Source organism: Leptodactylus fuscus, chromosome 4 (genome assembly GCF_031893055.1).
Source record: "Leptodactylus fuscus isolate aLepFus1 chromosome 4, aLepFus1.hap2, whole genome shotgun sequence".
Classification (NCBI taxonomy): domain Eukaryota; kingdom Metazoa; phylum Chordata; class Amphibia; order Anura; family Leptodactylidae; genus Leptodactylus; species Leptodactylus fuscus.
The window spans coordinates 77,232,936-77,247,407 of record NC_134268.1 but is presented as its reverse complement, the minus strand read 5'-3'; the positions used below and the strand labels follow the sequence as shown (position 1 = coordinate 77,247,407).

General features: G+C 38.4%; 1 protein-coding gene across 1 annotated transcript in view; it reads right to left on the bottom strand.

Annotated features, from left to right (window-relative positions):
• RNMT (RNA guanine-7 methyltransferase) overlaps positions 1-14,424 on the bottom strand; it is a 37,169-nt gene extending 22,745 nt beyond the window's left edge. Inside the window, exons 1-5 of the mRNA XM_075270706.1 lie at positions 14,329-14,424; positions 12,715-12,841; positions 10,903-11,008; positions 7,478-7,613; positions 493-618 (exon numbers count right to left, since the gene is read on the bottom strand). Of these exons, the coding sequence (XP_075126807.1) occupies positions 493-618; positions 7,478-7,613; positions 10,903-10,977 (337 nt within the window). The 5' untranslated portion in view covers positions 10,978-11,008; positions 12,715-12,841; positions 14,329-14,424. The remainder of the gene's footprint in view (positions 1-492; positions 619-7,477; positions 7,614-10,902; positions 11,009-12,714; positions 12,842-14,328) is intronic.
• Between the last annotated feature and the right edge of the window lie 48 nt (positions 14,425-14,472).

The window sequence follows — 14,472 nt, the reverse complement described above, 5'->3', positions numbered from 1 at the left end:
TGTCCTTTAAGTCTATTGAGACCATGTAACACTATTGAAAGGGGGGGAATGAATGTTCTCCATTTTGATTTACCTGTAGACCAAGAACCAGTTGAGAGTTCTATGAGAAAGAACAGAAATCTTCCCTGACCAGGAACCTTGCAGACAAGTTCTATTTTGCTATGAATCTGTGGCTTTAAATGACTACCCAAACTGCATAAAACCAGTACAACCTGCAGCTAGTTTTGTCCCTGGCGTTATTGCGAGGGGATCTTCTTTCCTGACTCCTGACCTTTGGAGCAGAAAATAACTATAATCTTGGTAAAATTCCATCTACCATTTTTCTAACCCCATGAATCTGGCATTTATTCCCTCTACTGTGGCTAGATAATAAGTGTCTAAAATTGCACAACCCCTTTAATGGCTTGGGGAGGCTTAATAACTAAAGCAATATAAAACAGAACTTGACAAAAACTGTAAGAGAAGATAGGAGATGCTTCCAGCAGATCATACCTGTGCACACAATTTTATCTATTTTGCCTTTCCTCCACTTCAGAAGATCTCCACCTTTCCCACAACCCAGATCAAGTACTGTAATATTCCGATGCTTCTTCCGCCGTACCCTATCCAAAAACTCTCCTGAGGAACATAAAAAAAAGATATAATATTTATAATATATTCATTATATATATCTTATATAATTATTATTACATATATATAGTTAATCACTGTATCTAAAGAGACAAACTTAAGCAGTTGTTTCCATATTTCCTGTAGTGTTAAAGTCGTGTCCCCACAAACACAACCATGTTTAACATTGTACACAATTTAATACTTTACAAAATTGTTAAACATATTTGCAAACATAATCTTTAAGTCTTTGTTTTGATCAGATGCCAATGGATAGGATCATGAATGAAAGAACTTTTCTATAGTCTAGGACAGAACCCAGCTAAGATTTCCTTAATCCTCACACAGGAACAGTGCGTGCACAAGAAGATAACCTGGCTGCAAAGGAAATCAGGGCTGGATTTCAGAACATACAAAATGTCTTCATTCTTGGTCCTATCTATTGGTAACCTATCACTACAACAGACTATCACCACTAAGGTGGTTAGAGAAAACTCTGCAAAATTGAATTATATTGTCCACAAATTTATATATGGTTACATTCATGGAAAAAACCCTTAAAGTGCAAAGCTAGCCACATGCCCACTGTATAATAAATAACATTTATTATTATTATAATAACATGTCATCCATTAATAATAACCATATTAGTAGGAAAAAGTGGTCAGACCTCCAACACAATCATAAAAACCTGTTTTATGCAAAACTGAATAGTGTGCAGTAGGAAATGCAACTTTCAGATATACTTTTTTAATTCTTCACTTCCATGTCTCTGTTTACCAACTGTGAATCTTTTTTACATTGAGGATGAAATATGGGTGGTATAAAATCAGTCTAGATTTCTCCAGCATGAGACATCTGGTGCACTTTAAGATACAGGATATGTAGGGAAAGGGAAAGAGGGACATGAAGTAGGGATAAGGAAAATGGAAGAGAGAGTTCCTGTTATTGAATAACAGGAGGTGAAGAACTCCCCTTCATTTAGAAAAAAACAAAAAAAGAAAAATATAGGATGGCACTGAGGAAAACATCAATTAAAGTCCCAATAAATAGAAGGTAAACATGAGGATCACAACTCTATGTATAGAGCGCCGTGGGGGTGCTCAACGACCAAAAAAAGCAATATGAGCAAAGTAGAAAAATGTAGAAAAATTAGGAAGGGCACTCACCCACATCCAGGCTCATCTTCATAAAATACTCTTTTATTAAGGTAACAATATAGTTTAAAAACAAGTAGTGCAGGGAGGGAATGAAGCATATAGGCAAGTAGGCAACAGCCGTTTCGCGCAGCTATGTGCGCTTTCTCAAGCCTCAGAATGCAATAACAGATGGACAGAAAAACAGCCCTAAGTACTGTTAAGATAATCAGGCATAATAGGAATCTCCTGGAAAAGCTTCAGGTTCTACCAATAGCACACAATGTCTCCCTTGAAAACTCACACCAGCACAAGCGGACCAGAGTGAAGACTACTTCATAAACCTTCCAGCCAATTAGCAATGAGCCGATGCTCATGCGTAAATGCTGCCAGAGTGGTGCATAAGAACCTCCGTGCTTCTCAGTCATCTAACAGGGAGAAGCACGGGTAAGCAGTAAGTGAAAAGAGCAGCCAATAAGAGAAAGGCCTACGCGCAAGCGCGCCTCCGCCTTTTATGCGACACTCCAGCATATAGATTTAAGGCAGTCCGCCTATTGAAGAAGCGCCGATGCGCATGCGCATTGGAGCATAAAGGCCTATTCCTCACATATATGCAGTCCATTGACTGCCGTAGGAAGCCAGGAACCAATACGGAAAGCGCCGATGCGCATGCGCCTTAACACACATCGGCATAAGCTTACTTTTGCGGTATATGCCAATACATATCATGTTTCATTATACTGGTATATTTAATAATCGTTAATATTATAATTTTTAATAAACTATTGCTGCATTATTTAATTAATATGTTCTTTAGTTACTATAGTTACTTATGCTAACCAAATTCACAAAAGAGAGCATTGTTAATATATTAAGATCCCCTATGCCTGATTATTATTTCTAAACAAAAAAATTCAAGAATTTTACAGCTGAATATAATTAGAGTATTTTCATGACATTTTTCAAGAGTAATGAAACAATTTCATACAGAACGTGATAAGACAGAAAATCGTGTATAAATAAATGACAATGGTTTAGGTAAGTCGTTTTTAGAATATTTTTACAAAAAGATACCCATATCCAGTCTATCATTTAACCCTAAAGGGCCAGTCGCATTAGTTCGTAAAATCCATTTTGCTTCACATTGAAGCAATAATTTATTATGATCTCCTCCCTGAGGGGGTAAATTCACCTTTTCTATTCCAGCAAACTTCAAACAGCTTGCATCTCCATTATGTGAATCAGTAATATGTTGTATTAAACGTGGGGAGCCTTTTTTAGTAGAAATGGATTTAAAATGTTCTCGAAACCTCACATAGAGGGGTCTAATAGTTTTTCCAATGTAGTAATGTCCACACGGACAATAAACTACATAAACCACAAATTTTGTTTTACAAGTCAAAAATTGATTTACTGTATGTTCCATTTTGCCTAAAGGTAATATACGTTTTTTTAAAATATAGCGACAGTATTTACATTGTCTGCATGAAAAATTGCCTTTTGGACATGATTTCTCCAGCCAATTGAGGTCTTTTTGGGACGACAGACGACTGGACACTAATGTATCTTTTACAGTTCTACAACGCTTGAAACTAATCAGAGGTTTCATTCCTGCTTTTGATGCCAAAGTGGCATCACTCTGAACTATATTCCAATTGCGATAGATGGCTGATCGAATCTGTTTTTCCATAGGACTATACTTAAAGGTAAAGGTGAACCTATTCTGAGTTTTATTACATTTATTTGGACCTTTCAATAATTTACTTCTGTCCAAATCTTTTGATTTAGTATATGCTTTTTCAATAGCATGGTCAGGGTAGCCTCTTAATTTCAGGCGTTTTTTTAGAGATTCAGCCTGTTTTTCAAAGACTTCAACCTCACTATTTATCCTTTTCAAACGGATGAATTGGCCGTAGGGAACGGAATTTTTTACAGATTGTGCATGAAAGCTCTTATAGTGCAACAATGCATTTGTCGCTGTGGGTTTCCTATAAACTTCCGTAGAAATACCGTTCTTAGTTTTTTTGACCAAAACATCTAGAAATTCAAGGGTATCATTATTAATTTTCGCTGTAAATATCATATTCATGTGGTTAGTATTGAGATAGTTAACAAACTCAAAAAAATCCTCTTCTGAGCCTGACCATAATAAAAAAACATCATCCACATACCGTAGATAGAGCCGAATAAATTTTAAAAATCTATTCTTTATGGAGTACACATACTCATCCTCGAAATCAGCAAGAAAAATGTTTGCAAAAGTGCAAGCTAAGGGCGTACCCATTGCCGTGCCATTAATTTGGGCGTACCAGCGTTCGTTAAACACGAACGCATTATTACCCAATACAGTTTCGGTACCCCGTTTGATAAATTCTATTAAATCATCATCTTTCTGTGCATGTTTCAAGATCTTAATAATTGAATTAACCCCCTGTTGTTGTGGAATACGGGTATATAAGCTTTCTACATCAATAGACGCCAGTTTTATATTGCTCTCAAGAGAGACTTCATTAATTCGTTTAAGAAAATCATTAGTATCTTTTAGATAGGAAGGTATCATAGGGAGGAGGGGTTGAAGTAACCAATCTAAGAATTGTGAAACAGGTTCAGTAGCAGAACCGATACCTGCCACAATAGGTCTACCAGGCGGATGTTTTAAATTTTTGTGTATTTTGGGTAAAAAATACCACGATGGTTTTTTAGGGAAAGCAACAAATAACTTTTCAGCTGTTTTTTTCGATATGACCTTTTTATCTACTCCATATCTTAAAAGATTATGTATTTTTTTTATTTATGGCAGGAATAGGATTTTTATCCAATAATTTATATGTACGCTGATCACCTAGCTGTCTTTCGGCCTCTTTTAGATAGTAATCCCGACTCATTATGACGGCATTGCCGCCTTTGTCGGCCTTTTTTATCACCAGATGGGATTGTTGTTTTAACCAATCTAAAGCCGTTTTTTCTTTTAAAGTAAGATTGGATACTTCCTGCTTATAAATGAGAGCTTTTACGTCCCTAAGTACTTGATGATAGAACAGATCTATTGCGCTACCCGGTTGAATAGGTGGATTGAAAGTAGATTTAACCCCTTTATCAAAGAATTTCGTATTGTCAGAGATTACAAGGTTATCATCGGGCCAATCAGCTAAATCTAGAAGTATATTTTCCTCTTCTTTTTCTAATGGGTGATTAACAAAAAAACCCAAAGGGCCAATAGTGCAAGGTGCTTCACCACTATACTCCTCTAAGTTTATATTATCATTAGACTTATCTGAAAAATGTTTAAATAGAGCAAGTTTCCTGACCCCTCTGAAGAGGTCGACCTCAAAGTCGACCTCATCAATTTGGTTAGCATAAGTAACTATAGTAACTAAAGAACATATTAATTAAATAATGCAGCAATAGTTTATTAAAAATTATAATATTAACGATTATTAAATATACCAGTATAATGAAACATGATATGTATTGGCATATACCGCAAAAGTAAGCTTATGCCGATGTGTGTTAAGGCGCATGCGCATCGGCGCTTTCCGTATTGGTTCCTGGCTTCCTACGGCAGTCAATGGACTGCATATATGTGAGGAATAGGCCTTTATGCTCCAATGCGCATGCGCATCGGCGCTTCTTCAATAGGCGGACTGCCTTAAATCTATATGCTGGAGTGTCGCATAAAAGGCGGAGGCGCGCTTGCGCGTAGGCCTTTCTCTTATTGGCTGCTCTTTTCACTTACTGCTTACCCGTGCTTCTCCCTGTTAGATGACTGAGAAGCACGGAGGTTCTTATGCACCACTCTGGCAGCATTTACGCATGAGCATCGGCTCATTGCTAATTGGCTGGAAGGTTTATGAAGTAGTCTTCACTCTGGTCCGCTTGTGCTGGTGTGAGTTTTCAAGGGAGACATTGTGTGCTATTGGTAGAACCTGAAGCTTTTCCAGGAGATTCCTATTATGCCTGATTATCTTAACAGTACTTAGGGCTGTTTTTCTGTCCATCTGTTATTGCATTCTGAGGCTTGAGAAAGCGCACATAGCTGCGCGAAACGGCTGTTGCCTACTTGCCTATATGCTTCATTCCCTCCCTGCACTACTTGTTTTTAAACTATATTGTTACCTTAATAAAAGAGTATTTTATGAAGATGAGCCTGGATGTGGGTGAGTGCCCTTCCTAATTTTTCTACATTTTTCTACTCCCCTTCATTTTCTTTACAGTCACTGACTGCATTAGGATTCGGAGGAATAAGCTATTTGTTCCAAATTCACTCTGAACATGTGCACATGTGTGGCTATCTGTTCAAAAACAAGTGGTCTGAGAAGGGAGTATGTCCATGGGTGGTTAATGACAATTAACCACTTATGGACATACTCCTGAACTTGCCTCAGATTGGCCACAATGTTAATGCCAATGAAAACCCATTCCCCAAAGTAATTATAGATGGCAAGAAAGGCGAGCAGGCAAGGCCATGCACCCACAGCCAACACACATTTCTCCAAACAAGTAAGCTTCTTCTAGGAATCCATAGAAGCAGCAGACTTTCTTGGTACAATAAACGTGCAGGTTAATAGGCAGATATGTTTAGAACCTATTAAGAATATGATATCTTTCCACCCTAAATGTTCATGTAGCAGCAGTTCTCCCGCTACCACTCACAGTGTCAGCTGCCTTTCTACCCTCTAACCACAAGCAGAGAGGTTTCTTATTTTCACTGTCTTGCTATACAGTGTCTCAGCCTCTCAGAGCACTAGCAGATCTGAAGTCTGAGAAAGTGGCTTCCCAGGCACCTAGTAATGATCAAGGTATGGACTCTCACGTGTTCCATTCCAGCATGCATGGGATTACATTACCCAATATCACCATTAACAATGTGGCCAAATGAACGCAAATAATGGACGTTGTGCACGAGTGGTTAATCATTATTTACAAGAGGGGTGTACTCACCTATGGTAACTTTCTAACCCAATGCTTATTAGTATGTATGCACCAACACTGTCAGTGTGAGGTATGCCAGTGAGTTGAAGTGTAAAATATAGCCAGGTACCTAGTGAAAATGTGATGTGCATCTTACCAGATACTTAGTGAAATTGTGATGAATGTCTATACTAAAAGACTAACACATAGCTTGAACCATTTACATGGCTTGACACAATTTACAAGTACTGCATTCAGTCTGTGCCACCCAAGCTCCATTCAATTAGGACACAGTGACCTGGTAATGATTCATATGATTCACAGTGACTCATATGCTTCATAAAAACTATTGCTGCTTGAAACATTTTCAAGGTAACATTAGATTGGGCTTAAATTGCCCATAAGTGGTTGAAAAAAAAAAATAAAAAAAAAAATCACATAACATATTGTGAACATCAAAAAGTGAATGGAAAAGCAAAGTCTGAATAATCTACAAGAAATAAACTTCTTAATGGTGCATCAAGACTCATGTGCTGCACTGCATAAGCTACATATGACAAAGAGGGGGCATTGAGCTTAGTCATATATACTTTTATGCAAGATTAGGCTTTCATTTTAGGAGAAAAAGCATGTATACATTTTTCTGAACTCAAAAGGTGAATCATTGAATCTGGTTTCCACAGCCCAAATAATCATTAATAGTGTTCTTTAAATATGTGATCATATAAAAGAAAAAAAGAAAAATAACTTTTGGTCCTTAGAAGGTGTTCTTAAATGGTCTGCCCCGTGTTTAATTATACGAAGAAACACAAAGAAATCACCTATAAGGGCACTTTTCATCCAATTATTGAAGTTCCTTAGATAAAAGATTCGGGACTGGCTGCGTTCCTTCAATCCACACTCCTGGAGCTCATTATAGTGTGCGGCGACTGTTGAGCTGTGACCTTCTGATGTACACTGAGTAGAAATGAAGAAAAAGCTAAGTAAAAATAAGGTTAAAACACAAAATCATCTGTTTTATACTGTAACCATATTAATACTGCTTTATCAAGATAAAACTAAAGTCTGGTGGCCAGGGGAAAAAAAAAACAAAGTAAAATCTTGTACATGACAGGATAAGTACTGAAGATATGACTTGGTCAATGAACCCTTTCTATTAACCACAGCTGCTGGTTACCGTATTTTGACAGGCTCTTGGCAGCCATGGATTACACACCACTCATCACTTCCTGATTTTAATGTCCCCCTCTAGTTGCCCCCAGTTTCATGTCCCTCTCCAGCTTTCTTGCACTATAGTGCAAGAAACGTGCAGCCACCTAAGCCTCAGTGATATAGGCTGGTACTAAGTGGTCAACTGCATTCTGCATCAGGGATGTCCAGATAAAACAAGCCATTATGGCTGTGGACACATGTGGCATGATACCTGTGGGTTAGGTGTCCTAAATTTGCTGTTTGCTAACCCGCAATGATTTACGTTTTCAGGATAGCAAATGGGATTAAAACAAACCCAATCCACATACTGCGTAAAAGGCCTGCAGAGAAAAGTGACGTACGCGGCAGACTTTAAGCCCACCGCATGTCAATTATTGCTGCAGGCTTTTTCCTGCGTATTTCAACAATTGTAATACAAATGTTGAAAGTCATGGAGGCTACAAAGATATCTGCAAGACAGCTGCAATGAAAATCATCCAATTCCAGGTGGTCTCTGTGGTGGAAAGCACTACTAAAGATTTGTGGTCATTGTGCGATATTTTCATCATGTATGGCCATAGTCTAAGGAAAAGACTCTTAAAACAGGACTCCTCCCAGCTCTCCATACATGCATGCATCTTTTATGTTAAAGGGGTTGTCCAGGCAAAATTGGACAACCTCTTTAACTTTTAAATTAGCCAGGAGCAGTGGAAAAAAAAAAAAAAAAATTGCATATTCACCTGTCTCCGAGTTATGGTGTCCTCCCGACGCATCCCGGTTCTTCTGCTCCGGCGACTTCTGCCTGGTCTCTTCCTGAGTTCCGCTAAGGCCACGAGACCGTGGAGGCCAACCAGCAGAACTCAGGGAGAGACCCATTGAGCAGAAGGACTGGAACACGCCGGGTGGACACCGGAGAATCGGAGACAGGCAAGTATGAATTTTATTTTTTCCTGGGCTGATTTAAAAGTTAAAGGGGTTGTCCATTTTTGCCTGGACAACCCCTTTAAGGCACCATGTTGTAGAAAAGTTAGATTTTTCAGTTGCAGATTTTGTTGTGTTTTTGTTGAACCAAAGCCTAGACTAGATTGAGCAGAGGTGAGAAGTATAAGTGCATCAAATATATTTCCCTTTTCCTTTTGTAGGCACTATGGGCTTTGACTCAAGAAACCACAGCAAAATATGCAAAAGAAAAAAGTGTTTTTCGGCATCGTTAGGCCTTAGCCTTAATCTTCTAATAAATATGTGCACCGTTCTTCCCCCAAAAGGTAAAATAACAATACAGGTGACCATTGGGGTCAGTTCATTCAGACATACAAGAATTATGTATTCTTACGTCAATGTATGTCAATTGAGAGGAATACTTGGTATCACGCATTCAAAACGGAGCTGAGCTCACTACTTGAATCTGTTATAAGGCAACTGGAATCATTTTAAATGTATTTTATTACAATTTTTTAAAGGGGTTGTCCAGTTTCATCAAATAAACCTTTGCTTGCCGTGATTCATTCAAAATCTGTCCATGGTGATGTGATGGACACATTGGTGCACAGCTTGTTACAGTCACAGCTCTGTGATCAGACATATGCCTGGTAATGAGCCGTGTACCAGTGTGTACATCACATGACCACAGACTGATGTTCATTCACTGGAACTAAGCAGAACGACAGCAAGCAAAGTCTAGAAAACCAAATGCATTTGAAAAATTGTAGAAGTTTTCATTACACAAACAAGATTTATTTACTGAACCTGGACAACCCCTTTAACATAAGTGGCGAGCTAAAAACAATTGTATTCAGCCTTCAAACTGGCTGCATCGCCAATACTGACAGCTTCAGGGGAATAGCTGCTATGAATAGACAATAATAATCTTTGTACGCTTCTGATATCTCATATAGTGCTTCGTATTGAAAGAATAGTTTTTAGAGCATATAGAATTAAACATATTTTCACTTCTTTTGTAAATGCTGATCAATTTATAATAGGTGTCAGGTATTTTGTGAATTGGTTCCTATAGACCAGTGGTTCTTAACCAGGGTTCGATCAAACCCTAGGCCCTATGCACGGTTAATTTTGTGTACCAGTAAAAAAAAAACATATACCTATATCTTGAATTTGGAAAAAAATCATATTTGATTTATCACTAAAGAAGGGTTCGGTTAATGTGCAAATGAAACTGGTGGGTTCGGTACCTCAAACAAGGTTAAGAACCACTGCATTAGGCACGTCTTTAAAGGTAGTCCCTTTTGTGAAGGTTCAACATTTCTGCATACTGTACTATTCATCAAGTGTATAAATAAATCATACATTATGAAAATTCAGATTGGAAGCGACACCCTAAAGGTATAATTTTCAAGTATACTAAAACACCACTGCGTGCTGGTAATAAACTGACAGCCACACCAAGACTGGGGGCATTTTTTATTTTTTTTTAGGTGCATGGCTGCCACTGCAAACCACCAGCACCTTATAATCACATTGCAAGGCACTGATGGAATAACAAAGGGAGCCTCCACTATTGACATCTCCACTATAGACTGCAGCATCTAAGTGGTTAAATGTTGCAGTAGGATGTTGGCTGTATATGGTTGGTACCTGTTGCTGATAGCGCAAACAAACTCCTTTGTCCATGCCATCCATTGGAGAGACACTTTCATTTGAGGTAATACCCCAGAAAAACAAGCACAGAATACATTGATTTACGGAAAGGTGTTTAAAATCTACAATATATATACCGGTAGTTAAACTGGGTCTCCAGGAACATCCACACAACAGCATACACAGTATAATTATCACAATCACCAAATTCAAGGAAGAAGAAAGTATCTTAACACTTGCTTATCAACAATAACCCTGTGTCAGGATGCTGAAGGTGTGACAGAGACTCAGCTCCCACTAACTACTACAGTGACTACATGCAGGTCATAATTATTGATAGTGTGAGTGGAAATTACCAGAGGCACCAAAAAACACATTGCTTCTGGAGGTCCTGCAGTTTCTAAACTATTTCCAGGATGAACATCTTTAAAAAAAAAAAAAAAAAAAAACAAATACATACAAGTCTTTTAGCTGGAGAATCTAAAGAATCAGACTTCCTCTTCTGAGAAGACACTGTTACACTCTGTTCATCCATATCACGTGATGGAGGACTTACGGAGTTGGATCTATAAAAAGACACATGGGTTAGAATTTGTATGCAAAGGCTGTGAAAACGCCATAGATCATACAGACACACACAGCGAGTAGTGAAATATTCGAAAATTCGTTTTGAGTTGACCTCAGTATTTGACTATACGTTCGAATATCGAATCCCATTATAGTCTATGACAAAAACATGCTTGTTTCAGGGAAACCAAAATTCGACCAATTGGAGTCACCAAGTCCACAATGACACCTCAGGAAATGATGCCAACACCTCTGCAACTGGGACAGCAGGGGAAGCATGTCTGGGGGCATCTAACACACTCAAGTCACTGTATTATTATTGCTGCAGCTGCTTTAGCCAGCCAATGACTATACGTTTTTTTTTTTTCCAATGTCTACGTTGTCCTACTTCCTGTCCCACCTCCCCTGCATAGTTATTGGTGTAAAAAAAAAAAAAAGCACCAGGGAAGGCGGGGAGGGAATCAAATTTTTACTACGATTACTGCGTGGTATTCGATCGAGTACGAGTACCTCGAATATCGTAGTATTCGATCAAATACCTACTCGATCGAATACTACTCGCTCATCTCTAATATTATATATATAGATCTATATATTATTATTATACTGTATATATATATATATATATATATATATATACACACACACACAAACAGAATATATATATATATATATATATATATATATATATATACATATATATATATATACACACACACACAAAGAGCGCAAATACTAAGGTCATGTGTACAGTATATGAAAAATGTAAAAGGACACAATCGCTCTTGCAAACATATTGTTGAAAACTAAACAGATTCCAAAAAGTTTAAATTTAAAGCAGAAAAACTGCATGTATGGAAATCTACTACACAAATCTATAGTAAATCACAGAATTAACCAAAGTACCCTGAAGTCATAAGCTATAAAATGTATTCAAGAAGCAAGCATCAGACAAGGCAATGTATAACAACAGGATCAGACTGTGCAGGGCCGGTTTGTAGTCTCATCAGTCTGTATAGGTGTGGCAAACACCAAATGGAAGTCAATTTCTAAAATCTACAAATTTATTTTTTTATTCATTGGTTTGATCACTTTTCTTTAGATAATTTTGGGAGGTGAAGTGACAAAACAGCGATTTAGACATTTTGGGATTATTTTCCTGTTCCATTATTCACTGTGTAACGGATATAGACTTTTATATTTTAATAATTCAGGCATTTTCCAAAGTGTAAATACCAACTTGGCTTATTTTTTAAATGTACTTAGTATTTTATCAATGTTAGTTATGTGGGGGGGTGTCTGACTGTCAGCAGCCCTGTCAATAAGCTGTACAAAATAGACACGGGGCTAGACAAGTGCCACAGCCTCTTTAATGCTTACAACATATCACAGGCTGGTTTGTATGGCACTAGCATTACCCCCTATCAAAGAGCGGACTGACACCAATTTAATAATGATGGACATAAGGGTAGGAAGTCACTTGTAAAAGCCTAGATAATGTCTTGTGACTCATATTATATATACACACTTTGCTCCAGAGTCACACTTGTTTTCACAGATGAACAGTATACTCATACAGTCAAATGCAGTGAATATGTACTAAAGAAAAATGTGTGCAAATGCAGAATCTGAAAAATTTGCAAAAAAATCCACATGTGAACATGGTCCAGAAGTAAGAAAGCGAGGATGACAAGACATGCCATACATTTTTTTAAAGTTGCAGTCGATTGTATCCAACGTATTTAGGCCTGTCCTCAGTTGCGACTTTCCATCTGCGATACTATTGCCTCATTATCTATAGTTTACAACAACCAGTAATTCATACTTCAAGTCTGCAAAATGGAAAAAAGGAAAAAAAAACATTTTACTACAAAATAAAAACTGTTACTTTACTATAAGGCTGTCTTCACAGGTTTTGGATGATACGGGCTTGCCAATATGCAGCAAAATGACAGTAACCCAATCTCCACATTAGCACCGCATCCCTGCTGTGATGTGTCAGCAGAGTGTTAGGCCAAGTTGACAGCAATATTTAGTATAAGTAATTTTATGCCAAATCCAGGAACCCAATCTACAGCAGGAAAGTATAAGGGCGCTTTTACACTTACATTGGTTCCAACCATAGCAATATGAATTTACACTAATGGAAAGATTTAGACACCTTGTGTGCTGACAGCTCCCTAGTTACCACAAAGTATTAAAGCCAAAATTGACATCACTGTCTTCCTGAAAATCTTTCACTAGATGGGGGTAGAAAATCTACCTTCTGCGCTAGCCCGGATCAAAGGATATTTACTTTATGATACATTTATGGAACAAGACTACCAGAAGCTATAGGACAGAGCAAAGATAAAATATTACTTTATACAACTGTGTGACCATTCACATACATATAGAGGAGGAGCAAAGTGTAGAAACATTGTATAAACACAAGGCACAAATAAACTGAAGTTCTTGCACAGCATATTTTACCCTATAGGCAATGGAGAGCTCCCACTGTATTTTGGGGGCTGTTTCTTGTTTGTTTTGGGGTTTTTTAGAAATTTTCCACCTCAAAATCTGCAGAAAGAACACTACAATGCCGCTTTTTCAGTCTGTATCTCACCACAGCTTCAGAATGTGAACAGCCACTAAATCCACACACAGACCAATAGAAGAAGCTGATCAGGACGTTCAAACCCACAATGGATCCTATGGCAGAAAGCGCCTTAGATTTTTCTCAACAGGCAAAATATTTAGCAATTGTTGTCATCACACACAAGATCTAAACTCTTTGCTATGACTTCTGGTGCCAGGCACAGTACACATCAGCACGAAAGCAATGGAGGGAGCAGACATGGGAATGAATAGACCTTTGGTGATCCTAAAAGATCATTAGAATATCAGGGATTTCCCCCTAAATCTCAGCAAGAGGCGATGATTGGGTAGGAGAAAGTAAATATTCCCAACAAGCCCAGCCATCGGACAGGTATAAGACCCCTTTCATAAAGGAGGACGCCCCCAACTGGTCGGGATTGCCATGGTCACACAACTCTCTACTATCCTGTCCATTTTATATAACCCAGCTATTGGATGGGAGACCCCCAGTATTCAGCATTATACACCTCATGAAGCAGGCCGTGCCCGATGCTTTACACTGCAAGAAGGCTGTAGGACTAGGCTCTGAGCTCCCGCTCCTCACTATGTACACACACTACAAGTCACCTGTGTGTCACTTCACTACAGGCGCTTTGTATCGCGCGCCCCTGTGCTATGTTCTAAAAGGCGCGTAATCACTGAACAAGTCCGCACACACCTGATACAAATCTCCGCCACATACCTGACAGAGACAATGGCCAGGACAAAGCCCGTATATCCTCGCTGACAGAACTATAGACGAGCGAGCGCTAACCGGAACTCCACTACTGTGTACGGCCGCTGTGCTGCAGTATCCGGGATAGAGTGGCGGAGGAGAAGAGCGCCA